The sequence below is a fragment of the Monodon monoceros genome, unplaced genomic scaffold (assembly GCF_005190385.1).
Source record: "Monodon monoceros isolate NGI ecotype Baffin Bay Population unplaced genomic scaffold, NGI_Narwhal_1 Super_Scaffold_12, whole genome shotgun sequence".
NCBI classification, from domain to species: Eukaryota; Metazoa; Chordata; class Mammalia; order Artiodactyla; family Monodontidae; genus Monodon; species Monodon monoceros.
The window spans coordinates 1624201-1651800 of record NW_021703768.1 but is presented as its reverse complement, the minus strand read 5'-3'; the positions used below and the strand labels follow the sequence as shown (position 1 = coordinate 1651800).

At 63.1% G+C, this 27600-nt stretch overlaps 1 protein-coding gene across 1 annotated transcript; it reads right to left on the bottom strand.

The window, feature by feature from the left end:
- Nucleotides 1-346: 346 nt before the first annotated feature.
- On the bottom strand, nt 347-27600 carry NKD2 (NKD inhibitor of WNT signaling pathway 2). Its single transcript, XM_029216543.1, has 10 exons — nt 27453-27600; nt 27319-27354; nt 26889-26986; nt 5730-5790; nt 4469-4596; nt 4048-4143; nt 3222-3369; nt 2789-2873; nt 2172-2299; nt 347-1998 (listed from the first exon to the last, which is right to left on the bottom strand). The coding sequence occupies exons 1-10, from the start codon at nt 27475-27477 to the stop codon at nt 1433-1435; spliced, it is 1371 nt and encodes a 456-aa protein (XP_029072376.1). The 5' UTR covers nt 27478-27600; the 3' UTR covers nt 347-1432.

Genomic DNA, 27600 nt, shown 5'->3' with positions numbered 1-27600 from the left:
CGGTCGCTGGCCTCTGGGCCAGCCAGGCCCGGCCTGCGTCTGCTCCTGAGACCCCCGGAGCCCTGAGGTGTGGGACGCCTGCGCCTCCCTAAGCACGCGGGTGCAGCTCACAGAGACGCCAGCTACTCGGAAGCCCAGAGGGGTTTTTTAAGCAGCCACGAACGCGGCGCCTAGAAGGGGGGGCAGAGGAGATGGAGACGGGGCGCATCCACAAAGGGCCAGCAATCTCCACGTAAGCCTCAGCCCGCTCAGCCCCACACAGAGGCGTGAAGTGTCCCCACAGCAGGAACCCAATCTTAGGCTTAGGGTTTTATTTTGCTCTTTTAGAGCAGTGAAGTGGGGGAAGAGTTGCGCATAAATGCGGAGCTGTGTGTGCGTTGATTTTACTTCTACAAACGTATGAACAGCGACGGACATGCTCTCTCCGAGCACCGTGGGCCTGTCCCGGCCGAGCGGCCAGCTGTCTGCACTCGTGGCCACACGCTGGTGTAGGGGAACAGACCGATTCGACTGAAAACTCACTTTAAAACAAGGTGTGACATGTTACAAAATGCACGTATTTTTATTATGACTGGGGAATAACTCAATCACAGATCAACCACCCATTTGCTGTATCCTTAAAAACAGTGCCAAGGAGGTAAATACAAAACCAGCTGCACCAATTCACAAGTTGCTCACCTCAGACGGAGCAGCAGCACGTCCTGCCTCGGGGGGATCCGTGGGCCGAGGTTCCAGGACACCCAGGCTTCCTGCTCGCCTGCGGCCCTCTTCCCAGCCTCCCAAAGGGAATCGTGCTTTTCCAAAGCTGAGGCTGTGCCCGGCACTCAATGGTTTCTGCCCACCTCCTGTCCAGCTGTCCATGCGTGTGTGGTTCTCGGGGGCGCCCACACTTCCCTGGCCCCGCTGGCCACGTCTGTGTCCTCTAAGGATGCTGGCGGCACCGCCTGTGGCCCTGCCTGGCCGCCCCTCCTCTTGGCTTTCACCTCCGCCCTTCTGGACTCCGGCCGCTTCCCTTCTCCCCTGTGATCCGTGCCGGCCTCGCACACTGGAACTCACCACCGCACACGCGGCCCCGAGCAGCGACTGCCCCCTGAGCCGCCCCTCCCCAGTTCAGGGTGGATGAGCCACAGGAGCCACAAAGCCCCCGGCCCCCCGGGGCCAGTGACAAGTCTCGCGCCCCCTGCCGCGCAGGAGAAGCACCCCCAGCGGGGCTCCGAGAGGAAAACACGCCAAGGCCGTCCGAGCAGGGTCCCTTCGACCCCGTGGGCCTTGCTTTGGTATCGCGACAGGAGCAGGGGCAGGTGTCCAAGTGTACAAATGTGTTTATGGATGACACAGAAAGCTTCGGGACGGGGACGCCGCTGGCGTGAGACACTCCTCGCCGAGGAGGGAGGAGGCTCCTCCGCGTGGGTCCCCAGTACCGTTGGGGCCGCTAGGCCGGGTGGTGGTGGTGCTCGTGGTGGTGGTGGTGCTCGTGGTGGTGGTGGTGCTCGTGGCGCTGGACCACCGGCCCCGCGCAGGCCTCGCCCAGCAGCATGGGTGGCAGCTCCCGCGCTGCCTCGTGTTCCAGCGCCGCGGGCTGGCCTGGTGCGGCCTTGAGCGGCGAGTGGCCCTCCCGGCCCCTCTGCCGGCACCGCCTGTGGCTGTAGGGTGGGGGCAGGGACTGCGGGACATGGTGACCGTCCTGGGGCGGGGCCTGGGGTTGGGGGGCCGGTGGATGAAAGCTGAAGGCTCTCCCGGGCCTGCCCCCACTGGGGGCCCCAGGCGGCCGCCCCGAGCCCTGCGGGGACCTCAGGAACGGCCTCTCCGGCCCCTTCGGCCGGGGCGGCAGGTCCAGGGCCCGCGGCACAGGCTCAGCGGCCAGCAGAGCGGGCTCGGCCAGCCCCAGGCAGCGGCGATGGTGCACGGCGTGCGCATCCGACTCCTGGGAGCGGGACCGGCCCTGCGGGTGCGCGGCCCTGGCTGGGGGCTCCTGCCTGGCCTGCGCCGGGGGGGACCCTGCAGACACGGCACCCGTGAGACCCCTCGCGGGGCCTGGGACGTCCCACCCGGACCCGGTCCTGCCCGCACACCTGAACGGCCCACTCTGTGACTCGGGGCCCCAGCTGGGGTCGCCGCAGGGACCCGGAACCCTCAGGCCTGGCGCCAGGGGCCCAGTCTCCAGGACCCACCTGGTCCAAACTTAGATGCGTAGTTCTCGATTCCCGCCAGGTCCAGGTAGTGGTTCCTCCGCTCCGTGCTCTCGTCCACACAGTAGGGCCCCCGCTCGGAGCAGGGGTGGGGGTCGGCGGTAGGCCTCCTGGTGGAGCGTGGTGGGGGCGAGGGTTTGCTCTCTCATGCTCTGAGCAGCACGCCCACCCACAAAGGGTGGGCGCTAGGACAAGCAGGGGCCCAAGGAGACCCCAGGACCACGGTCCCACCCAGTGTCCTCCACTGTCTCTGCGTCACCTAGGACGCCAGCTAGGGCTCCGTGGCTGCTGCCCCAGTGAGTGGAGCCGTAGGGCACAGGAGCAGCTGGGCTGAGGGTCTGGAGGCCGAACGCCTGCTGCCCTTCAAGCCCCACGGCCTCTCAGACGACACTGGAAGCGCCCAGCTCCAGCCCGAGTGCCGGCCGCCCACCCGATGGCAGGGAGGGACCGGGGCTCCCTGGCCGCATCCAGGCCTTTGTGCCCAGGTGCCCGTCCTGGCGGGCCACCCCAAGGGGACAGCCCCTGAGGCCTGTGGGACGCAGGAGTGTGGCTGGGCTGCTCGCATCTCAGGAGGGCAGAGCTGGACGCCAGCCCCTCACCTGATGTGCGTGGACAGCCTCTTGTCGGCCACCCTGGGGTCCTCGGGGAGCTCCCCCTCCATCCTGCATCGCGTGGGCTCCCGGTCTGAAAGAGGCAGGTGGGCACTCGTCCTCTCACTCACTCGTTCGCTCACTCACTCAGGCACCCATGCACTCATTCTTTCACTGAACAAACAGCTTCAAGCCCTCGCCAGGTGCCAGGCCCCGCTTTCCATGTTCAGGAGGCCATAGAGATTTTTTCTGTGATGGGGGCACTGAACAGTAGACACAGTTAACACCCCCCAGCAGGGTGAGTGGGAGCTCTGGGGAGATGCAGTGTGGGGGCAGGGGGTGCAGGAAGCCTGCCTGCGAGGAGGGGTGGGCTGACGTGTAAGCAGGGTCTTCAGGGCACCTGAGCAGGGAGCTGCTGCAGCCCAGGAGCCCAGGCCCTCACCCTGGCTGGCGGGGGGACCTTCCTTCCTCTTGCTGGAGGGCTCAGGGCTGACGGTCAGCTTCACTCGGAGGGTCTTGCTTCTGCCCGAGGAGTGGTTGACCGAAGCATCGACAACCTCGTAGATGGTGTGCATCAGGCTGGACATGTCCTGAGGGCGGGCATGGACGTCACGGACACAGGCAGACAGGGGGGAGGACCGCCCAACCCACACTGCCTGCTGCCACCTGCAGGCTGCCCGCCTGATTGATTCACTCGGCATCCCAGCGGAGCCCAGCTAAATTGAATGCACCACGCGACCTGAGCCAGCAGCCCTGCTGGGATCACATCTTTCCGACCTTTTAAATTTCAAACCGAATCTATGTTCAAAGGACTTCGCAGTCAGATAAACTATCGGATTCTGCTTTTAACTCGAACGCTTATCTCAGTCATCCCGCACGCCTGCTCCCTTCCAAGAGGCACTTTGCCCTCCGGGACACACAAGCCAGCAGAGCAGAGCGCCGGGGGCGCCCCTGGGGCCCTCACCACCCTGCGGAGGGGAGGGGCTGCTGGCCGGGGCCGAGACAGGCGTGCAGGGCTCTGCCGGGAACTGCACAGACAGCGGCCGGGTGCGGGAGGGGACACGGACTCCAGCCGGCTCTGTCGGTGACCTGGGTCCTGCGGTGGCTCCCCTCCCACCCCGCGCAAGCCTGTCCTATGAAGGGTGCCAGCCTCTCCCGCCGCCCTGGAGGGGGCTCAGCCTGTCCCCATCGTGGAGACCCGGGCATCGTTGTCTGTCTGCGGCCAGCGCCCTTCCGGGGACCGTGGGACGCAAGACGCAGCGTGTCACCTCTCTGGTGGCCTTGCCACTGTTGTCGAAGCCGTAGAGCGTGAACGTCCACTCCTGGCCGTCGTCCTCCTCCACCGAGACGTCACACTGGAGCGCCTGCAGGGGTGACGGGGACAGGCAGCCAGGGTCAGCCTCGTCCTCGCGCCGGGGCCCTGACCCCCACCCCGGGCGGGCTGGGGAGCTGAGAGGTCTGCACAGTCAACTCCTGGATCACTTCCGTGGTGCTGGCACTGGTGCCGGGCAAGTCCCCTGAATTACTTGGGGCCACACTGGCCAGCTCTGGCCGAGTGCAGGGCGACACCTCCACCCAGCAGAGCCTGCTGCGTGGGAGCTGCAGGGCGCAGGGACCCCGTGTTAGCGCGATACGCGCCCTCCCCCGGCGCTGGCCGCCTGCAGGAGGGGCAGCCGGGCAAAGACCTACGTCCATGTTGAGGCGCCGCTTGCCCGGCCCGCGGGGGCCCTCGCGGTTCACTGCCCTTTCTCCATCGTCTGTGCCGAAGAGCTGTCCTGGGCCCTCTCGGCCCTCGGCCTTCTCTGGCGGCAGTGCCACTGCAGGGACGAGAGGGGTGGGATGGGCCCGTCTCCCCTGGCCTGGCCCGGGGGCTGACGCAGGGCTGGGGGGGGGGTGTGGCCCCGGGGCCACCGCATCCTTGCTGGGCCTGTGACCTCTCCAGACGGGTCTGAGCTGAGGGCCTGGGCTTCTGGAACACGTGGCATCAAGGGACCTGAGCAGAGGCCAGGGCGGCCCTCCCCGGGGTGAGCCGTGGCCGGACACGCGCTCCTGCCTCCCTGGCTGCAGTGGGGCCCCCGGGAGGGTTGCTGCGCTCACTGTCTGGCTTCCCCTCCCCAGCAACACGGTCTGGTTCCCAACAGCCCGCAACACCAGAGCCTGGGAGGCTGCCTGTGCGCTGGGCAGCCCCCTCCCCGATCTCCGGGCCCGACGGACAAGGAGCTCCCTGGGCTCCAGGCTCACTTACTCCCCAGGACAGGAGCCGGGCACGTCGGGGAGACGCGCAGCTGCCAGGAGACACCCGGGGCCCGAGCTCCCGGGCAGGGCTCACGGAGCCCCTCCGAAGGCAGCCCTGCGGTCAGCCTCCCCGCCCACGCAATGCTGAGGACACTCGCCCGGCACCGGCCCTCGGACAAGCCTGGTGGTCACCTGTCACACGCCACGGGGACCCACTCCACGGCAGATGCACATGTGTGGCGGTGACTAGGGCGGCCATGCTTCGCACGCAGACCACTTTGGACAGCCTTACGCTAATGCGGTGCATCACACCCACAGGTGACCCGTGGATTCACCGAAACGCCCGCGTGCGGAACCTGTCCCCCCACCCACGGGCTCGCGGGACTCCAGGGACGCGGACGGGCAGAGGCCCTGAGATTCACCTTTTGCTTCTCCAACCCCCAGACCGAAGTCCACGTCGTCTGCTCCACGGAGGAGCCCACGTGAGATGTGTTTTTAAGCACATCTCAGAACGCTTTGCTTTTAAGACCGGGGAACCTGGCTTGGACCTGCAAACGGCCACCGGTGGGGACCCGCGACCAGCCAGGGCTGGCCTGGGTGTGGTGGGATAGGTCGGGGACCGTGGGGCGTGGGTGGTCCCCATCGCCAGGGTGTCCTGGGGGCAGGTGCCTGGGATACGGTGTGGCGTCAGTGAGGTCTGGAGAGCAGGACTTACCCTCTAGGGGACACGGGTCATCCCGGAAAGGTCCTTCCTTGGGGTCCCCACCAGGCAGCCCCTGCAGGGAGAGAGGACAGGGCAGACGGTGTGCACCCCCACATGAGCTCCGGGTGCCGGAACCAGACCCCACCTCCTGGGGCGCCAAGAGTTCCTGGTCTAGAAATACCAAACTCTCCACCCTCACTAAGCCTCAGGTTTTTGAAAGTAAGACACACGCACATCCCTGGATGTTGTCTGGTTCCATGAGAAGTGTCTCCAGGACGAGACATGGCACCCGTGAGAGCGCCGGGGCTTCAACAGGAGCCCCGCACGAGAGACATGGCCTTTGCCCAAGGACGCAGCCGCAGTGAGAACGAAGCTGCGGCCTGGCCTTTGCTGTGAGAGGTGGGCACAGACCAGAAACCTGGGCTGCGGACAGAAGCCACCTGCCCTCTGCTCCCTGGCCCGCACGCAGCACCTCCCGTCACAGCCGGCAAGAACCCGAGTGACCTGCCCCCGAAACACCCACGGACCCAGGGGCCGGGGCTGCAGGGGGACGGCATCTCCTCCAGGGCGGCCGGGCCGAGGGCACAGACAGAAGACCCCGGCTTCCAGGGCCGATCCCAAGACCAGTTACGGAAAAACGGGATGAGACTTCCAACGTATCCAAAGGGTGTTTCAGCCAGGAAACTACAGAACAAGTTCACGTGGCCCGTGGAGACAGCCCACAAAAGTCAGAGCACAGAGACGGGAAGAAGGGGTGACACGGCCAGGGAAGCTGCCTCGGATCCTGGCTCCATCCAGTGTCCCAGTGGCGGGTCACGTGGCGCCGCCCCCAGGACCCGGTGTTTCCCCAGGTGACTCTTGAGCAGACGGACGTCTCTGTCCCCCACATTTCCGCTCTGACTCTGAAGCCACAGAGCTGTTGAGAGCCCGGCCAAGGATGCAACGTTCAGATGTGTGTGAGGACACGGCCCCCCAGGACTGCTTGGCTACACGGCCCTCTTGGGCCCCAAGGCTCTATCACACCTCCTGACGCAGCATCTCCAGGTCACTTGGGGCCCCTCATCTCTCCCAAGGGCTCAGGCCCAGGCTGGAGTCAACTCGGCACGAGGCCCAGTGGGGTTGCCCCGCCAGGTCGCCTGACACCCCACAAGCTCGGGGCCCCGCAGGGGACGGTGAAGGGTTCCGACCGCTGCCCCTCAGGCTGCGGGCAGTGGCCGGGGACCAGCCCCGACCTGTCCCCAAACAGGCCTGACGTCATCTCCACGTGGTGGTGTTGTTGGGCCAGACTGTCCCTCTGTCGCCTTGTCACGCAGGTGGACTGGGGGTGGGAAGCAGTGTCCCCATGCCAGTGCCTCGGAGGGTGCTGATCAGGCCCGGCCAGGAGGGACCACGTGCAGGACCAACTGGGCGGCAGGGAGGGGGGCCACCGTCGGGGGAGCACAACGCCTGCGCCCTGCGGGGGCAGCCTGGTGGCATCCTTGCGCTGGCCGGTGAGTGCCAGAGCCTCTGCCAGCCCGAGGCACCCCGGCCACCACCGGAACAGCAGAAGGCCCTGTGCCGGCTCGGCCCACGCGGCTGCGACACTGGTGCCTGCTCCCAGGTTCCTCATCTAGGGGCCTGATGCCACCAGCCAGACCCAGCCCTCGCGCCAGGCCCACCAGTGCCCTCGGGATGGCCGTGTCCGTCGGCAGGAGGAGAGGGGACACAGGCCATCCTCAAACACAGCTCTGTGTCTCCAGCTTGTTCTTTGTGAGAACAAATCAAAACAAAACCCACGAAAAACACCTAGAATGCTTTTACCCAGATTTTCAAACTGATCACTTTGAAGAAGGCCTTGATGACAAACACCAACCACAAACACACCCTAAGATACTTGGGTCCACGGGAACGAGGAGACAAACGCACACCTCCTGTTCTGGGCACACGCTGCCCTGGGTTCAGTGAGGACCGGCCCAGATGTCCCGCTCTGTGTGGGGAAGGGAACCCCCCCAGGCCTTGGGGTCTCCCCAGGAACGCGGGTGCAGCAGGGCGGGGCCGAGGGACAGAGCACGGGCTCCTCTGGGTGAGATCCCGGCTGTGCTGGGGGCCCCTACGCACGTGACATCAGGGAACATGGCCTGGGGCTCTGACGGCCATGGGCGTCACGGGAGCACGCGGACGGTGCAGGGACCATCACCGCCCAGACGGAGCCTCGAGGAGGATGCGGGGTGGAGCCGGTGTCGCTGGGCCCAGGAAGGAGGGGGACCCCTGCCGCCTGTCTCCAGAGCCCCTACAGGTGCCCCTGGCGTCTTCCTCTCTCCTAATCCCCTGCCTTCCCCCTCCACGTCACACCCTTCAGAATAAGGCTACTTCCATAGTTCTCTGAGCGCGCCAGGTGGGCAGCGAACTTGTTTCAGTAAGAAGTCAAGTCACCTGACTATTAAGACGCCACTCCCTCGGCCACCCAGCGAGCTGGCATCGAAAGCACCCGCTTCGCCTATAGCTCCAAGCGTCCTTGGGGTCCTGTGAACGCCCTGCACACACACCGCCCAGGCTCACAAGGTCCTCTCCTGCCCAAAGACAGGGCTGAGCTCTCTCCCGGGTGGACGTTAAGATGACTTCCAGTCACTTTTTCTGAAAACCTGACTTTTGGTTAAATTTTTTTCTGTAAAATCAAAATAAGTCATGAAGCTGAGGTTCCAGGCATTTGTGGGGAGCAGCGGTGGCTTCCGGACCAGGTGCCAGAGGCTTGCAGGTCAGCTGGCAACAGAGCATAGCACTTCTTGCTAGAAGAGCCAGTCTTGGGGTGCAACAGCTGAGGCCCCGAGACGCACTTCTGGGAAAGCGCCGGGGCGCACGGCTGGTGGAGCGGCTGGCCCGGAGGCCTCGGCCACCAGGAGCCAGAGCGACAGGCAGGAAGCCAGGGTTTCCACATCACTCGCCTGGCTCGGCTGAGAGGTCAAAGGAAAAACAAGACCCACCCAAGTCCTCTACATGTGAGCTTAAAAAAGTGGCAAGTTCAAACATTCATCCCATTTTTTTGTTTTAAAATAGTTTGAGCACTTGCTTTCGGCGTATTGTGTTGGTTACAGACAAGATGATAAATGCTTTGGGCTGGGGGAGGGTCAAGACAGAAACGGTCTGCACAGACCCTTGGCTGGACCCTGAGCTGCTCCCCTACAATCACAGACACAGTAAGGACACGACGGGCCAGGACGGATACGACAGCCCGTCATGACCTCCTTCCCTGATACAGCTGCGCGTGCAGAACGTTTGAAATACGGTTCATCCACGTACGCCCCAATGCTAGAACACGCAGTGTTTAAGATCTGAGTCGACAACAAGCGATGTGACGCACGGCGATCAAGGGACAGAAAGCGCTGCAGGGAACGTAACCGCGCTTCTCCCCGCGACGGGTGCCTTCACATCCGTCCTGGTTGCACCAAAATGCCCTTTAATCTTCACCGCTTTGGCTCAATACAAGGGCCAAGGGCTTTAATTGCAACATATAAAACCTCCCGCAGGGCTGCTGACCAGATGCGCGGCCACTCCCCGCAGGGCGACCACTTAAGTGGCCCGGAAACCAGGGCCCTCAAGCGCGACCGGGGTGCACACAGACGCCCCATTTCTGATGGCCCCGCTCAAGGGCCCCGCTTCCGCCGCAGCGCCTTCCCCAGGGCGGTCCAACCCCACCCCTCCTGGGATGCCCCTCCCATTCTGGCATGCACCCCCCTTGCTCTGAGCCCCGGCTGCAGGCCCTTCCCCAGCGTCAACCTCCCCCCTCGCTCCCCTTTGCGCCCCCAGAGGAGCCCCGGCCTCCTGCATACAGAATCCTCCACCCTCACCTCGCTTTCCGGTCCGGCCCCCACCTTCCCGCTTCCCGCTTCCCCACCTGACTGGATGGTCCTCGGCACCAACCACCTCCTGACTCTCCTGGTGACGGGCTCCATCCCCATGCGGCCCCGGGACTCCCACATCAGCCAGCAGGGCCTACAAGATCACCATGCTCTACGATCCATGCGGGGCCTGAGCCCCTGCCAACCCCCTGGGGCACCAGGCAGGGGCAGCTCCCCCCTCGCCCCTGCGTTCACTCTCCGGCATCCGCTGGGCCCTCCTTTCGCCAGGCGCTCTGCTGGCCCCCTGGGACGGCACCAGGGCCCATGCATCCTGATGCTTTATTCTCCCTGTCCTTCTTTGGACGTCAACGTCAGGTGGCCACGGCCTTTGCTGCAGGGTCCCCATGGTCCCATCCGTGCCCCTCTCACCCGCAGGGGCTCTCGGGGGAGCCCACCAGGACCATGGGCCACAGCCCCCAGAGGCCACGTACCCTGCTGTACCTCTGTCCTGAGCTCAGACTCCCAAGGACATCTGCTCCATGAGCCACGGCACAAAACGGAATTCCCGGTCCTTCCCAGCAAGCGGCCCTTGGCCTGGCCAGGTCCTGCTGAAAGGCCCAGGACAGCCCATCTGCCCAGGTGAGGCCTACAGGCACACAGGTGTTGGGACATACCACCTAAAAGCTCAGACCCTGGCTTCCCGTGAAAAAGCCAAGAGGTCTGGCCGCACATTCCCACGGCCAGGGTGCCCCCTCCATCCACCAGAGCTGTCAACGCTAGGCCGTCCACCCCTCATGCGAGCCTGGTTGCGGGGCAGGAGATGGGCTCCTGTTCAAGGGGATGTGGGGATGTCTGGCTGATTGAAAAGGAGAAACCTTTGGTGACGTAAACGATCACCTCCTGAACACCGTCCGCTTTCCAAATGTCAACATTCACATATTCCTTCAAAATTCAGTGGCTCTGCAACCTTAGGAAACATGTTCCCGGGTTTTTGGGGCCGCCTGTTTTCCTTGGAAACCCCACACTCTTGATGGAGCAGAGGCTCTCCGCCCACTGACTCCCGGGAAGATCCCCGAGGGAATTGGTGCCGCCGGAGTTTCTGCTCTTCCCATGGAGCCGTGAACTGGGCGGAGCGTGTGAAGAGATGGCCTTTACAAACCTGCTTCTTCATCGGCCTGTTAAAGGGTCTGGTTAGAAACTGCTCTTGGCGAACATGCTGGGCATCCTGGAAGGACCTTACAATCCGCTGCAAACTCGAGGCCCCAGGGGGACCTCCTGGTCGATCCTGCAGCCCAGCTCCCCGGCCACTCTGGCCCGGCCGCCCCTTCCTGTGGCCACCCACCTGCATGAGAATCTGCTTCCCTGCAGTCGGCTGTGAGGGGTGCCCGGAGTCCACCAGGCTGCTTGGCTTCTGAACCCGGTCCACCCGGGATCCTGGCATGGCCGCGGGCCTGTGGCAAGTCCTCGGCAGCTGACAAGCCTCGGGGCGGGCGGGGGCTCACATCCCGGCCTTCCGCCACCACCCCCCGCCAATGCTGCTGGGAAAACTCAAGGCCCTTCCAGGCAGCAGCCCTTGGGGTTAGTTCAGGCCTTGTTTTGCTCCAGGAAGGGCAGGTGTCTCCTCTTTTCCAAACAGATGACCCTGCACTGTGTTTCCTTCAAAAAGCCAGGTTGATTCAACCCAGATTCTTCACCAGGGCTTAGCGCGGGGGTCTGGGGGATTTGGGCTTCAATAAACAGGAGCTGTCAAGGGTCACAGGGCCCGGAGGACAGTGTGTCAGTGTCCTGGGGCGGCCGTAAATGGCCACCAGCTGGGTGGCTTAAAACAGAGAAATGTAGCCCTTCCCAGTTCTGGGGCCATAAGTGTGGCAGGGAGCTCCCCCGGAGGCCCCAGGGAGGGTCCCTCCTGCCTCTCCCAGCTCCCGGGGGCCCCAGCGTCTCTGGGTTTGTGGCCGCATCCTGCCAACCTCCGCTCTGTGGCCACGCGGCCTCTCCTGGGTGCATCTTCCGTTCTGGGTCAGCACCCCTGCCCCCCTCCTTCCTCTTACAGAGATACACCTGGTGGCAGTTTGGACCACCAGCACCATCTCTCATCTCTAGATCCTGAGTTTAATGACATCTGCAGAGACCCGTCTTCCATATAAGGTAATAGTCGTGGGCCCTGGGATGAGAATAAGCCCGGCACCGTCCGGAAGCCGAGAGGCTGAGAATCCTGAACCAGCCGCCGACCGCGCGGCCTCGGCTTTCCTCCCAGTGACGCGAGGCCGGGGTGCAGAGTGACTGCCCACGCACACACTCACCACAGGGCCTTCTCCTGAAACAGGGGACAGACAGGGAAGCACACTGGCCAGAAACCCAGCTGCGACCAGGCCCCTCCTCCGGCCTCAGGGGTGGGGAGACCGCAGCCCCGCCAGGGTCCAAAGCCAGGGTCACAGCGCAAACCGTGAGGGCAGACTGAGAGCCGCGTCTGCTCCCACAGTGGATTCTTTAGACTCCGAGGGGGCGCTAGGCCTGCGTTTCTGAGAACCAGTTTTCCCCAGAGGACGGAAAACTAGCTCTGTGTGTTGAGTCCAATTTCCTTTCTGCGGAGGGTCCAAGGACACGTTGCTGTCTCAAGAACCCAGACGGTCCCCCTGCAAGAGCCGGGCTGCACGCACCCACCCCCAGGAACGGCTCTGGTCCCACCGCTGATCTTGGAACAGTAAAAATACAGGGTGATCCACTCAGAGGAGTTTGCAGCCCCCCTGCAGCTCAGGAGCTAAAGCCCATAGAGCATCTTGGGGTCTGGAAATACAGTCCCATGGGATGTAAGTTCAAGGCCGCTTCTGAGAGCCTGGACTGGGTGAATTCCGGAGTCCCGAGATGAGATGTCTACAGGGGTGGGTAGGAGGGGGGCCCAGTGTGGATGGGAGTCCAAGCAGGGGGAGGAGAACAACACCAGAAGTCAGAGAGAGGAGGAGAGATGGGGGAGGGGAAAGGAGGGGGAGGGGAGGGGAGGGGCTCCCCCGGGGGGAGCAGCGGGAGGGCCGCGGGGAGGAGGGGGACCTAGCAGGCCAGCTGGGGGCGCCCTCCAGAGCAAATGGCTCCTGGTAGGACAGCCTTGGTGCTCCCCAGCTCCCTCAGGGGAGGGTGGCCTCAATGCCAGGAGGACGCCTGGGGTCCGGGGCCTGCGGGGCCCACGCCCAGGGTCACAGGTACCATCCCGAAGGTGCTGTTCACCACGCGCTCCCGCCTGTTCGGAAACCAGACGATCGCTCCTGCTGCGCCTACCACCCCAGCGAGCCCCTCCCAGCGACGCAGGGCACCTGGCCAGCCACACCGCCTGGCTGCCCCACGGGCTCTCCACCCCGGCCCTGGCTCACACCGGCCCCCCGCGTGGGCTGTCGGCCCTCGTGGAATGTCGATCAGTCCAGCAGGGTTTCTGATCATCAGAGACAGAGCCTGGCCTTACCTCCCCGCCCTGTGCAGGTGAAGCAGGTAGCTCTGAAGCGGCACGTGCGGAGGGCCCTGGGGACGGCTGGAAGGGGCCGTCAGAGCCACAACGACGTCGGCTCTGCGGTCAGCACTGCCAGGGAGCTGGCTCCCCAGAAGCCACGAGGACAGCCGCAACCGCCCTGGACGGCAGCTCCACCCGTGGTTAATCCTGCAAACGACAGCCCCGGGCGCTGCGCGGCCCGCTGGGGACCGGGATGGGGACCCGGTCGTGGCAGAGGGTGGAGATGCGGGGCCGGAGCATCACAGGCAGCCAGGGGCTCGCGGGGCTCAGAGAGGGGCCGGGGTCCGCAGGGGACGTGCCCAGCGGGCTTGTGCTACTTCAGTGACCAAGGCGACCAAGGCTACTTCGGGGCAGTTTGGGAGGAGCCTGGGGCTGGGCAAGGGGCGGGGGTGATGTGACATCTAGGCAAGGGCGACCTGGGCCAAGTGGGGGGACCGGAGAGGAAGCCGGGCTCCAGCTCGGGGCTGTCAGGACGCCGGATGTGGCGGGATTGGTGTGGGGTGAGAAGTGGGGAGGCCTGGGCTCACCATGCACTGGACAGAACTGGGCCATGCGGGAGAAGGCAAAGGCAGAAACCCCAAGGGCTGGGGCGCTGGGCGGGGGAGACGCCCCAGAGTCAAAGGTCAGGGGTACAGCAGAGTGGACGGGGAAGGAGGCAGGGTGGGACAGCGGGAGGAGGGGGGACAGTGGCCTCAGGCGGGAGAGAATGGAGGGCAGAGGGGGTCTGCCCACCCCGCTGCCTGAAGGCCTGGTGGGCACACATCTCAGAAACACCCGCAAGGGAGACCGAGGCAGCCTGGGCAGAACTGGCTGGAAGGCGCCGGGCCAGCGCGTCTGTCTGGAAACGCCAGGCGGTGGGAGTCTCGGCTTCAGTGGCGGAACAGTTTCAGATGTGACGACGCAGTTCTGGGGCTTAGTAATTCCTACTCAGGTGCGGCGACGCCACGGAGGGTCTCCACTCGAGGGGCCACAGCGGCTGTGGCTGTGAGCTCCTGATTTCAAAGCGAAAGTTAAGGACAGCGGGGCCTCAGGGGAGGGGCGGTATGGGGCTTGCCCACAACCACAGAGGCCTTCAGTGTCTTGCTTTCCAAGTTACAACCGCACTTCAGGAGCCGAGGGGCATTTCTAGATTTGCCCATCGGTGCCCCTGCATTAGCGCCGTTTAACCAGGCTGGGTAATAACCACATTTGGAACTGGAGGTCTAGAAACTCAGTCGTTTGAGAATCAAAGGGTCTCCTAAAATAAATGCCTACAGACCTCACGTGCCCGCACAGCCGTAACCTGCTTCCTGGGTGAGGTCACCTTACCCCACTGGAGAACGGCTGGCACACGTGTGGCAGGAAAGCCTGAAAACACGCCCCCCGGGGGACTCAGCCCAGGAGCCAGTCCACAGCCCACGGCTGTGGATAAGTTACAGTGGGGCGTAGGGGCACCCAGGCCACCTGCTGGGGAAATAACTCCACCCTAAGACTTGTGCAAGGAAAACATAATAAGAGGAGGATCAGTGAGAAGATACATATACACACACACACACACACACACACACCCTGCATATGTATACAGATGTATACACGTGCATGTACACACATATACATATGCATGAAAACACATACATGCACGCGTACACACACATAGATGCACACGTACCTCCACATATGTATATGCAGGCACACACACACCCACACACATAATCTCTACCCCAGATAATTGAGAAGTGGCCATAAAACATGCCAAAAACATCTTCAGTGATTTCAGTTCTCGGCACCCTGCAATTCTGTTTTTTGTTTAACACTAAATCATTTCGCAACAAACCTGCAGACCGGATTTCCTCCCGGTCGTGCCTGCTCCTGTTTCCGTATCCAGAGCTAACAACGAGTAACTTCACAGAACACGGAAGATCGCGGGCGATCACCCTTCCAGCGCCTACTGTTGCCCTCCAAGCTTCCTGGCCGCAGAGGTCACAACACGCAAAATACCAACAAGACCCTCGTCCCCCACGTGCCTGAACCACCGTGCCCTCCAGCGCTCCCGTTCAGACGGCGTTTAACACCACTGGGTTTGGGCTGCAGACCCACATCCATCTTCCTCTGGAAAAACCACTGGGCTTCTCGTTCTCTTTCATTCATATTTAAGGCTCGTGTCTCCTATTTCAAAGGAAGATCAACTCCGAAGTGGAAAAGAACCCCATGCACTTGTGTTTTCAGTTTAGAAGGCCCCACGTGTCCACGAGTGATGCCAGGGCCCGCAGCAGAGATAAAACAGGCTGGAGATGCTAATGGCTTGTACTTGGTCACGGCTCCGGAGCCCCAGGGCCGAGCTCTGAGAGTGATCAGGGTTTTCCTCTCTTTGGCAGCACCTGTGTGGTGTCAGGTGGAAGCACCTCCTCGTGGCTCTGAGGCTGCTTCCGGCCCCCGTGCGTCAGAGCCGACGGAGCCCAGCGCCCCGCTCCCCAATTCTACACACAGGAACCAAAACCCACCCTTCAAGCAACGGAGTTGAGACCCCACCCGTGAAAGACAGAAAGTGTTTTGAGGAGACCTGCACTTGCCTTGTCTAAGCCCTCCTTCAACCATTCCTCCTACCCTCACCCCCAGCCCCGGCAACCAGAGCTCTCGTCTCTGTATGTATGAGTTTGGTTTATACACATATCTGCATATTTCTGGTCCTCATATGAGAGATCACATGGCGTTCGTCTTTCTCTGCCTGACTTACTTCACTTCGCATAATGCTCTCAAGGCCCGTCCATGTTTTGGGCAAGATTTTCTTCTTTATTGCTGAATAATATTCCAGTGTATATACACACCACATCTTCTTTATCCATTCATCCATCAACGGACGTTTAGGTGGCTTCCGTGTCTCGGCTATCGTGAACAGTGCTGCAGTGAACGTGGGGCTGCATATGTTATCTTTCTGAGTTAGTGTTTTTGCTTTCTTTGGAATACATACCCAGGAGTGGGATTGCTGGATCACATGGTAGTTCTGTTTTTAACTTCTTGAGGAAACTCCACACTGTTCTCCACAGGGGCTGCGCCAATTTTCATTCCCACCAGCAGTGCACGGGGGTTCCCTTTTCTCCACTCCCTCGTCAACACTTGCTATCTCTTCTCTTTTCGATGGTGGCCATCCTGACAGGTGGGAGGTGACATCTTGTGGTTTTGATCTGCATTTCCGTGATGATTAGCGCTACTGAGCACCTTTTCGTGTGCCTGTTGGCCACCTGCATTTCTTCCTTTGAAAAGCGTCTTTGTTAAACGATGATCTCGTCTCAGAAGCGACGCCGGGCCCAGGGCAGCCGCGTGGTTTGGGAGACTCTGGGGAGCATGGGAAGAACCCCGAGTGCAGGAGACCCGCTCTTGCCTCACAGCCCTTCTCCAGGTTTTCCTCAAGAAGGCTCAGAGGAGGAGCGGGTGTCCCGGGCTCATGGGTGGGCATGGGGTCCTCCATCCCAGGCACTTCAGTACCCCTGGAGGAGCTGTCCCCACCATACAGACACCCTAGCACCCTCTGCTCGCCCTTTACAGTCACCTGGGATCCCCATGTGACTCAGAAACACCCAGACGAACACCAGCTGCAGAGGCAGGGGGTCCGTCCCATGAAGGAACCCTGAGCCTGCCGTCCTCCGCCTGCTGCCCGGGCAGCCCAGGAGGGTTCCGTGTACTCGACAGCCGTGGACACTGATGCCAGTGGAGTCTGGACCCCAGACTTCCTCTTCCAAGATATCCTTTCACTGTCCTCCTTCCTCACCCACAAACTCCAGCACCTCTGACTTCGTGGGTGCGTTTACGTGAGGGTGTGGGAAGAGCCGTGACACGGACGATCGCTGCACGGCCGTGCCCACCCGTGGTCTCTCCCGTGGGCCCCTCGGCAGCTCCACCATGGATTATAAAGCAGGGCCCTCGGTAGCGTCCCCGCCAATTTAATTTGTGGTGCGAGACGGATTCCTCACCGCTTCTGCTGCTCTGCTGACACCCCTTTGGGGAGAGGGTTCTGTGGGTTAGAAGCAGACCGCGGCGTATCATCTGGATCTGAGGCCACCAAGGACGGCCTTCTCCCTCCTCACGGCCCCAGCGAGGGACGGAGGGGGGTCAATGTTCCTGAACTTCGTTTTATCCTCCTTTCCGAGCCAAGGTGTGCGTCTCCGACGGTCCTCTCCCCCATTTGCACGTTTGTACATTTAGGTGCATTACATGCTCACCAAACAAAAACTACTGAACCCCTGGTGCTAACGATCTGCCTTGCTTTCTTACATCTAAAAGGATTCCGGCCAATTTGAAAACCCAAACCTCCAGCATGTTCAAAAATGAGCAGGGATTTGCCTATGCCTGCGGACACTGGCCGTTGACAGTTCCTTGAAATACGTGAGACCCGCCAAGCTCACTGGGGCTCTGCACTTTCCAGACTGCAGCTGCAGGGGGAGGGGCCCCGGGGCTTAGCAGACATCAAATGGAGCTTTCTGGAGCTGTGCTGTCCACGTGGCAGCCACAGCCACATGTGCCTACTTACATTTAAATTTATGAATGAAACGTTAGAAATCCAGCTCCCCTGTCACTCGCCACACTCCAGGCACCAGCGTGGCCGGCAGTGACCGCTGTGGGCGGCGTGGATACAGACCACATCCAGCGCCGGTTGGGAGCACCCAAATCCCACCCCCACGCCCAGGTGGAGATGCGGTGATCGGCCGAGGTCACAGAGGTCGCCAGCTGGACTCTGGCCCCCCAGCGGGGCTTCCCCAGCCCGGGACCCTTGGGACCTCAGTGACCCAGCTCCGGCTGGCCAGTGCTGGGAAGATGACTCAGTTGGGCAGGTAGAAGGGCAGGGGTCTGAAACAGGCAAGGCGGACAGTCCTAGTAGGCAGCCTGAGGCCCCCCGGACAGGTCAGACGTCCACGGCAGGGCCCAGGCCAAGGACTGAGCAAAAGTCCCAGGGGCCGGAGCAACACGTGAAACCCAGCAGACCGGACACGAGGGTGGCCGGGGTGGCAGGCGGGAGTCGGTCGGCACAGGCTCCAAGGGGCAGCAGGCGGCTCTGGGCGGAGGGACGTGCCTACCTGGCCGTGTGTGGACAGTTGGCTGGCGCAGAGGCCCAGCAGGCGGCCCACATGGGCAGTTCTCGACTCCAGGCCGACCGGGGGGCTGGCAGATCTGCTGAGCGATGGGGATGCCAGAGACTGAGGGCCCGGGGACCACAGGGCTGTCCCAAGCAGGCCAGGCTGTGGACGCAGGCCCAGGGGTGCACCAGGAGCTCTGCCCAGGCTGTGGGGAGTGGACGTTCCAGCGTCAGCCGGACAGGTGCTCCCGGGCCGGGGAGAGGCCAACACAGACGTTTGGCCTGTTGCTGCCAAAGGGCCAGAGGGGCCACCGAGGGGCGCATGCCGAGGAGGAAAGGGCACAGGCCACGAGCCCTGAACACAGAAACCAGGTGCCCAGGACGGGCCTGCGGGCCGCGTGGTGCAGGGCCTCTTCCCGACCAGCTCGCGGAAAGAAAGTGCCGGAATCCCTTTCGCGCCCACGTAGGAATCTGCGGCGTTAGACTACATTCTCACGGGCCTGGAGCCCCCAGAAGCTGGAAGAGGCAGGGAGGACCCCCCGCAGGGCCTGCAGAGGGAACGCAGCCCTGGGACAGCTCAGTGTCCGAGTTCTGACCTCCAGAACGGTGAGAGAGTAAACGTCTGTCATTTTAGGCCGGCCAGTTGGTGGTACTTTGTCACGGCCACCCCAGGAGACCCACGAAGGGAGCCCAAGGCTTCTCTTCTACATAACTATTTTAAAATATTTAACTTTAAGGCATTCCCAACGTGTGCTTTTAGCCATCAAAGACCTAGAAATCCGGAAAGGTCCACGGTCAGATGCCCCAGTGCCTGCTGACCACAGGTAAGATCACGGGTCCAGCCTCCCTCAGGAAGAATTCCCAACGCCTCCCGGTGAGGTCTGGGGTCTGCCCAACCCTCACCTGAGGATCCAGGGACGCCAGGGCAGTGGGCCAGCACCTCGTGGGTTTAGGGTGTACACGTGGGCGTCTGCAAACCCCCAGGCAGGGACGGCTCCGTCCTCCTGGGGGAGAAAGATCTGAGGGGCAGATGGCCCTCAGGCCAGGATGCAACGTGCCCCAGGATGTCAGGGTCCACTGGCCTCTGGATAGGGTCGCCAACCTCCTACAGCCCAAAGAAGGGGGGGGAGGGGGAGATGGGAAGGGGTGGGGGGAGAAGAGAGCAGAGGGGGTGAGACCGGGAGCTGCAGACAGACCCCCACGGTGGGCTGTGAGACACCCCAGGACCCGGCCCTCCTAGAGAGTCTTTGCCTCCTAGTTGCAGGGAAAGGAAATCAGTGCTCAGGGAGGGAGGCGCATTTCAAGGGTTTCTTCTCCACAGAATAGAGGAGGCTCTTTTACAAGAGCTGTTAAAGGGAGGCCGTGGAACCAGCGTAGAAATATCCACCCTCCTCCAAGCACGACAACAGGAGGATTACAGACCTCAGCTCTGGAGGCAGGAACCAGAAAGGCAGGCACGCGGTCCCCTCCCCCAGGCCCCACTTCCCCGAAGCCCTTCCGGGGGACCCGGGGCAGCAACGCCCGTGCAGCTCCCAGCGGGGGTGCAAAGGCAGCCGCCGCACGAGGGCGGATGACCGTTTGGTCAGCATGGCCACGGGAGCCTCCCCTGTGCGAGGCCCAGGCCCCCCTTGGGCCTCTGTCCCCAGGAGACCCCGCCCCAGAGATACACCAGCACAGGGACTCAAGCCGCCGGCCTGGTCGGGACGGCAGAGCCCAGAAAGCTGGCTGAGTGTCGGCTGTCAGAGCAGCGGCGGGGCCTGCACGGGGTGCACGTGGAGGGTGGACATGCAGGGCATAGAGCCGGTCCTGAGCCAAGGAAAGCCTCAGGCCCATTAGGGCCGCACCGCACCCCAATTCCTGAGAAGGTGACCGTGTGCGGAGGTGGGGTCGCCACAGAGGCCCTCTGGTAAGATGAGGTCACGGGGGCGGACCCGGATCCCACAGCCTGTGTCCTGACGAAGAGACTGTCACGTCTCAGGGGGGTGACCCTGGGAGGACACGGGGCGGTGCCTCCAGGCAGGGGAGCGAGGCCCTGGTGGAAAGTGGCCTGTGGACACCTGGACCCTCTACCTCCGGGATGGAGACAAGCAGTCCGTCATTTAAGCCGCCCCATCCGTCCGCCTGTCCATCTGTCCATGAGGCTTTGTTACGGCTGCCCCAGGAAACCCATACTCGGCCGGGCACCCTCCTCCCCTCCCAGCAGCCAGGGTTCCTGCTGCGATGCTGTCAGCCCCTCGCTCCACACATGTAGCCGTCCAGAGGGCACCTTGCTGGGTAGAAAGGGCCGCAGGCGTCTGGGCCCCGTGGGGAGGGCAGGCCCGCCGCGCACTCCTGGGGGCTGGTCACCAACCCGGCGGCGCTGCAGTGACCCGCACGCCAGGCCTGCTTCCGGCCGCGGCATCCTTCTCAAGGGCTTCCATTCGACACAGGCGTTTTCTTCCAAAGCCAGCAACTGTCTGATGCAGGGTCAACCTGGGAGAGGCTCCACTTCACACCCAGGAGGGGCCGAGGCCCGGGGCAGCGACATGCAGCAACCCAGCAGGCAGCTCCCCTTGAACCCAGCGCAGGACAAACTCAGGAGATGGGCCGTGCCTGGCCGGGACCGAACCGCTGCTCTGAAGCCGAGCCTCCGCTCCGGGGACCGGGGACTGGGGATGGCAGCCACAGGCCTCCCCTCTTCAGGGAGAAGGAGAGGAAGGGGCCACCACGACCCCATGCCTCCCAGGCCCGCCTGGAGCACCCAGTCTCTCGGGGGGCTGCTGACCTGCGGGCGCAGCTCACAGGGCCCTGGGGTGAAAGGCAGGAAGCTCGGGCCCGTCACGCTTACTGACCACAGGTGGGCTGCCGTCCACCACAGCCCCTGCCCCGCGGCACCAGCGCCCGCTCCCGTCCTGCTCTCCTCACGTCCCTCGCTTCATCTCTCCTCGTAGGACCCAAGCAGAGGCACGTAGCCTCGCGCCATTCAGCACAGGCTGTGGCCCAGAGACTTGAGGGCAAGTGACAGGCGGGCAGCACCAGGCCCAGAGCGGGGTCTGGGTGGCAATGAGGCCACCACGCAGGCTGCCTCCCGCGGACAACGGGATAGAGGAAGGCTTGGGGGTGGGGGGGAGCCACCCACATTTCAAAAGGGCCACGTCACGGGGCTCCCAGTCGTCACCTGCGGTCAGTGTTTCTGTGACAACCTTGCTGGGGCTGCCTGGCTGGCTGCCCCCTGGCCATACGGTGGGAGGGAGAACAGGGGACATGGGTGGCCTCGATGTCTCACCTCCAGAGGAAGAGACGGCCTAACCCAGCGGTCCCCAACCTGTTTGGCATCAGGGGCTGGTGGGGTGGAAGACAATTTTTCCACGGACGGGGGTGGGGGATGGCTCAGGCAGTAGCGCAAGCAACGGGGAGCGACGGGGAGAGAAGGGGAGAGATGGGGAGAGACGCGGAGAGACGCGGAGAGACGGGGAGAGATGCGGAGAGACGGGGAAAGACGGGGAGAGACGCAGACAGACGGGGAGCGAGGGGGAGAGATGGGGAGCGATGGGGAGCGATGGGGAGAGAAGGGGAGAGATGGGGAGAGACGAGGAGAGAAGGGGAGAGATGGGGAGAGATGCGGAGAGACGCGGAGAGACGGGGAGAGATGCGTAGAGACGGGGAAAGACGGGGAGAGATGCAGACAGACGCGGAGCGAGGGGGAGAGATGGGGAGCGATGGGGAGAGATGAGGGTGACGGGGAGTGAGGGGGATCGATGGTGAGCGATGATGAGCGATGGGGAGCGACAGGGAGCGGTGGGGAGAGATGGGGAGCGGCAGGTGAAGCTTCGCTGTCTCGCCCGCCGCTCACCTCCTGCTGTGCGGCCCGGCCCGGGGAACGGGGACCCGTGACCTAACTCCTGACCCCTGGAGAGGCAGGTCAGAGGGGCGGGGCAGCACCGTCCACCTCCTCCCCACCCAGGGAGGGTCTGCGGACTGGCTGAGCCACGGCCGTGCTGCCCTGCCAGCAAGCGCTGGCCGCCCAGGTGACGGCGGCTGAAGAACCAGGTGCTGCCAACAAGGGACATGAAACTAAACTACAGATCTTGTTGGTCACTTTGTGGCTCAAATGAGAGATTAGTCTGTTTCGGCACACACAGCGGGGTCACAGTGCCCAGGAGAGGATCTACTCGCTGGCGCTCATGGCCCTAATCTCACCGCGAACCCCACAGCGTCAAGGCTATAAGGGCCTGGCCCACTCCTCAGCAGAGCTCCGAGTCGGTCGCGCAGCATTGCCGGGTCAGGGGCCAGGGCCACGCCGACACTCTGGGTTTCCCACTGCATCTGGGTCTGCGCTCACCCCCCCTTTAAAAGCTGACAGTTTGGCCAGACGGCTACCAGGGCTGAGGGCTGATTTCTGAAGACTGCAAACTGGCATGGATTTTCAAAGAAAAGATAACAGGCAAGACTTCAACAAAACTCCTCTAAGTCATTCATTTAACTACTTCTCCACAAAGGAGAATGAAGGCGAGATAAGGGACAGGTGCTGCTTGGATGTGGCACCACGTTCTCCCACGGTGGCCTGTCACGTCCTGAGGAGAGCAGGGTGACGGCGGGTCTCTGCTTTCACTCCTGCAAAGTTGATGTTCCTGCTCACCCAGCAGCCAACTGGGCTGCTCGAGACCCCCTGCCGTCCTGCAGGCTCCTCCTCTCAAAGCAGTGTCCCTGAGCTGGGGCGCTCCATGAACTTCCCCGTCCTCCGTCCGACCACCATCCCTGGCCTGCACATGGGGCTTCTCTGGGGCTGCCCCCAAGGGCACACGTGAGAATGGTGGGTCAGTGTCACGTGCCAACGTGTCCCCAGGGCAGGCAGGCAAATGCCACGTCTCCCACCGAAGCTGGGGGCTTCTCAAAAGACCAGCACCCCGAGGGCGGTGTCTGCGTCCACAACTGTCCTGCCCTGGGGCACAGCCTCTGCCCGCCGGCCCTGCCACGGCTAACACCATCCACCACCCGGGCCCTGAGGTCGGGGCACCGGCCGCAGCCTCGCCGGGTCCACATCCCAGAGTCCTTGCCAACCACGTAAGGATGCCAGAGCACATGCGAGGCAGGCACACGCTCTGCCCTCAAGCCCTCCCTGGGCACCTGGTTGGGGTGGGTGCCACGTGCATGGCATCTGGCCCGTCCGCGTGCCCTCGGCGCCTACTGGCCGTCAGATGCCATTGGCTGCAGGCCCACAAACGACCCCAACCTCCTGCAGCCCCCGACCCCGAGGACAGCCAGGTGGGCACGGTGGCTCCCCTTCCCCGCCGGGAGGCCCGCCTGCAGACAGCACCCACCCAGGTTTCCAGGTGAGGAAGAGGCACACGTGAGCCACTCACCACTGGACACAGAGCAGCTGGCTCCCTCCCGGGGTCCTCAGGCCGCCCCATCCTCCCCTCCCCCTCCAGGCATTTCCCACAAAGCGGCCTTGTGGTTCCAGGGTCCCCAGCCCAGCGGCTCCCCAGAGGTGCATCAGTCAGGACCACCTGGCTCATCCGTAGGCCAAGCGCGGTCCAGGGAGGCCATCTGCAGTTCCGGAAGCTTGGGCGGGGTGAGGGACACTGACACCGCCCGACCTTGGGGGGATTCCCTGCCGATCTGTGAGGTCTGGGCCCTCAGGCCTGTGGCTGGTGCCCCCCCAATCCAGAGGAGCCCCCAGGCTTGCGTGCACACCTGTGCTGGCCTCGCACACGGCCAGGCCACATCCAAGGGCAGAAACAGGGCCCGTGAGAGAAAGCCAAGCCCCCCTGGCTGGTCCTGGAGTGATGCCCAGACGCCCCACACAGGCCAGGACTCCACAGATCACGCGTCCCCAGAGCACGGGTCATGGAAGACCAGGGGTCAGCCTGTGGAGCTGCACAGTGGCTACAGCGCCACCACCTGTCCACCCAGGCCACTCCTTCCACGTGGCTGCAGCCTGACAGCTGAGGAGGAGCCCTGGCATCCACAGGACAGGACACAGCCCCGTAACGTGTGGTTTACACCGCACACCATGGCTCCACGGCGACTGGGGACGGGGGCGGGGGACAGGGGGGCAACCAGAAGCCTCGGGGCGCTCCCACGCCTCTGGAGCCGCTGGAATTCCCTTTCTTGCGCTTACTCAATAGAAATCTGTGTTTGAGTCACAACAAAGTTCCAGTTGTTAGTGGTGATTCTTGTCTTCTGGACTCTTCCCGCCCCGCAGGGAGCATGGAGAAATCAGACGGGCAGATGGCGAGTGAGCGCGTGCCCGGGAGGGGCAGCCATACCCCCACAGGGCCTCGCCCTGACCTCCGCCAGCCCCACCTCTGGAACAGCACAGTCAAGCGCTGGCGCTGTGACCGCCGTCTCTCCTCCTGACCGTAACACACGTGCAGCCTCAGTCAGCCACTGCTGCGTCCTCTGTGCTGCTCTTGCCAACGTCCCGCGTCACTGGCCGGCACCTGCGCAGCCCCAGGCCCCTGGGGGCCCGTGGCAACGAAGTGAGGCAGCGTCTCTCAGAATCAAGGAGGAGGACCACTCTAGACCGTGAAGCAGGCATCTACCTGCCCGAAAACACTAACAGTTATCAGAGACCTTATTAGACGTGCACTACGCAGGCACCAGGAGCCAGCACGGCTCACTGGTGGGCAAAATCAACCTCATTTCCTTTATTTTTTGGCGGGGGATGGTGAGTGAGGGCAGGTGACAGTTAGGTGGTGGACGTGCACTTAATTTCCACGAGGTCATTTGGGACAGTTCTTGTGGCAACACGGCGCACCAGGATTGACCTGCGTGGAAGCACAGGAGGACGTGTCCCCTCGCTGACCCCACTCAGGTGTTCTGGGGGCACTACACAGTCAGGCTGGCCTTCCTTGGGACATCGTCTGGGAGGGCAGGGACGGTGACGGGGCTCTGGACACCACACAAGGGGAAGGACAGGAAACAGGAGGAACGTAGGACCTGACACCCCAATGTCCCCCGACAGAGCAACTTCCGGGCAGAGGCAGGAGTGGAGGTGCCCGGCGACGGGGGTCGGCGGTGCGGCAGCGAGATACCTGAGCACCTGGGCCGGGGGGGGGTCTAAACTCCCAGCATGGCTCACAGCCCCATGGCCAAATGAGGCAAGATGGGAAAAGGCGAGAAAAGATCAAATGTATTACATTTAAAGGCCCATCCCTTATTCTGCGATTCTTTTCTTCCTATGTCGTGGCGTCATGAAATGAGGCTGTCGCAGTACCTTCGGGCTGCGGCGACAACACACCACAGACCAGTGGCTTATAAACAACAGAAATTCATTGCTCACAGTCTTGGAGGCTGGACGTCCAAGACCGAGGGGCCGGCAGACTTGGCCTTCCGCCTGTAACGCCGCGTAGTGCTCTGGGGCTCTCATATGGGCACTGATCCCATCGTGAGGACTCTGCCCTCGGGGTCTAATCACCTCCAAAAAGGCCATCCTCTGAATCTATCACACGGGGGTGTTAGGTTTCAACACATGAATTTTTGGGGGGACACAAACATTCAGACCACAGCTGAGAACAAAATAACAAGGGAACAACCCAAGCCAAACCCCACACTGTTCTTTCAAGAACGTCCCGAGAGCATGGAATCCGTTGGTCTAAGAAACCACCATAACCTGGCACTATAACCCGTGGCCAGAGTGGAAGCATTTTGTTTTCCATCTCCGTAGCCCGCAGCCCGGGACGAACACCGCCTGCATGTGGGACCTGCTGTGCTGTATTGTCCACGTCCTGAGCTGACGACGGCCCCGCCGGGTGGCTGGCAGGACAGGGTTAGCTGGTGGACACGCCCTTCACCGCTCTGGACTACCTGCCGCCCCCTACACACAGGAGGACCAAGTGGGAAGGAAACACCGTCCCGTTATCAACACCCACCTGCCCAGGCAAACTAAATAAGACCAAAGGACAGACAGAGACCAGCTGGGGCAGCCCCCTGGTGCCCAGGAGCACATGTCCACGCAACCTTCCTATGAGTGCCCAGCAAACACTGTAAACTGGAGTTCCTACCTTCACAGGCATGGGATTCAAATTTCACTCCCAGAAACAGGAATCGTAACTCTACTGTGTGTTTGATCTCAGGGCGTATCTGGGCCCCTTCTCGGGATGAGGCCACACAAGTGTTTACAAATACACTCAGAACTTTTCATTTATCAACCGGCCAGAAAAGTGTCTTTCCAAAAGGAGAGCTGACGTGCCCGTGAGCTGCTGCACTCTGTCTGCAGGGGACTCTGAGGGGAACAAGCAGTGGTCGAGGAGGGGGTCTCAGTCGTCTGGCACGGCCACCTACCCAACTCCAGTCCACACTAATGCCCGAGACCATCCACCGGCCTCTTTCTCCTCCCTGGTGAACGTGTGCAGTCTGGTTTGCCCAAGGCCCCTCTGGTGCCCCAGGCCTGGATGGAACACCCTTCCAAATCCACTCTCAGGAGCGCTGGGTCCTGAGTGGGACCCCTGCAACCCCTGACAGCACCTGCAGCCCGGGTGTCCCTGGGCTTTCCCGTGAGCATCCCCGCAGGCCTGCGGTCACCCACACGGCAGATGGGCAGCACGGTGGCCTTTAACGCTGTGGCCGCCACTGCTGTGCGGTACACTGATCCTACAGCAGGTCATTCCCCAGCCCTGCCCCCACTCCTCCGGCCTGGGAGAGCGAGGCCTCGCGCCACATCCCCTCCCCCAGAGGGAGGGGCCGTCTGGCCCAGCACGAGGCACTCTCGCTGAGCCATCGGGGCCCTCGCCTTCTCTGTCCTGGGGTCCTGGGTCCGGGTCAGAGGGCACAACTTTGCTACTCAGGTCCCCTGGCCCCGGCGGGGCCGCCGGGCCCACCACGCCTACCTGCTTGTCCCTTGTGCCATGCTCCACGCAGCCCCGCCGCTCCGCCTCCTCCGTGCCTCTGCGGCCACCCAGGTACGCAGACACCACGAAGCTGTCCCCTGCGGCCCCGTGGGCGGACGCGCGGGAAACGGGGCGCCGAGGAGGGAAGGAGACGCCCGGTAAGCCCGCGGGAGCTGCGCCTGGACGATGCCCCGCCGCCAGGCGCGCCCACCCCTCGCCGCGCGGCCTGGGGCGCGGGGCTCCGGAGGGGGACCGGGGTCGCGGTCTGGGGCGGGGAAACGTGTGCGCTCCCGGAGGCCCCAAGGCAAGGTTCCCGCCCCCGCCCACCCCACCCCACCCGGCCTCGACGGCAGAAAGCGCGTCGCGCTCTGTGCTCGGGTCCCAGCCCCGGTGGCAGTCGCGCGCCCTGGCCGCCGCCCCGCGCGCTCACCTTCGGGGCTCTCTCTCCGCTTGAAGGCTGCAGCGGCTGCGGCGCGGCCGGAGGGCGCGGGGAGAGGGAAGGGACAGTGAGTGCCCGGCGCGCGCCCGCCCGCCCGCCCGACTGCCCGCCGCCCCGCATCTCACCGTGCTTGGACTGGAATTTCCCCATGTCGTCCCCGGCCCGCCCGCCCGCGCGCGCTCCCGGCGCCGAGCCCAGGTTCCGGGCTGGGGTCCGGGGCGGGGGCCCGGCGACCGGGTTCCTGTCAGCCGCGGGGAGCGGGGGCGAGCGGCG

Bases quoted from the DNA above. Each gene is read 5' to 3' on its own strand.
- NKD2 (XM_029216543.1), bottom strand. From the start codon at position 27,477: ATGGGGAAATTCCAGTCCAAGCACG. The intron at 4,597-5,729 runs GTAAGTCCTGCT...TCGTCCCTGCAG, and splicing joins TGACCCGTGTCCCCTAGAGG to TGGCACTGCCGCCAGAGAAG. The intron at 1,999-2,171 runs GTGGGTCCTGGA...CCGTGTCTGCAG, and splicing joins CGCATCTAAGTTTGGACCAG to GGTCCCCCCCGGCGCAGGCC.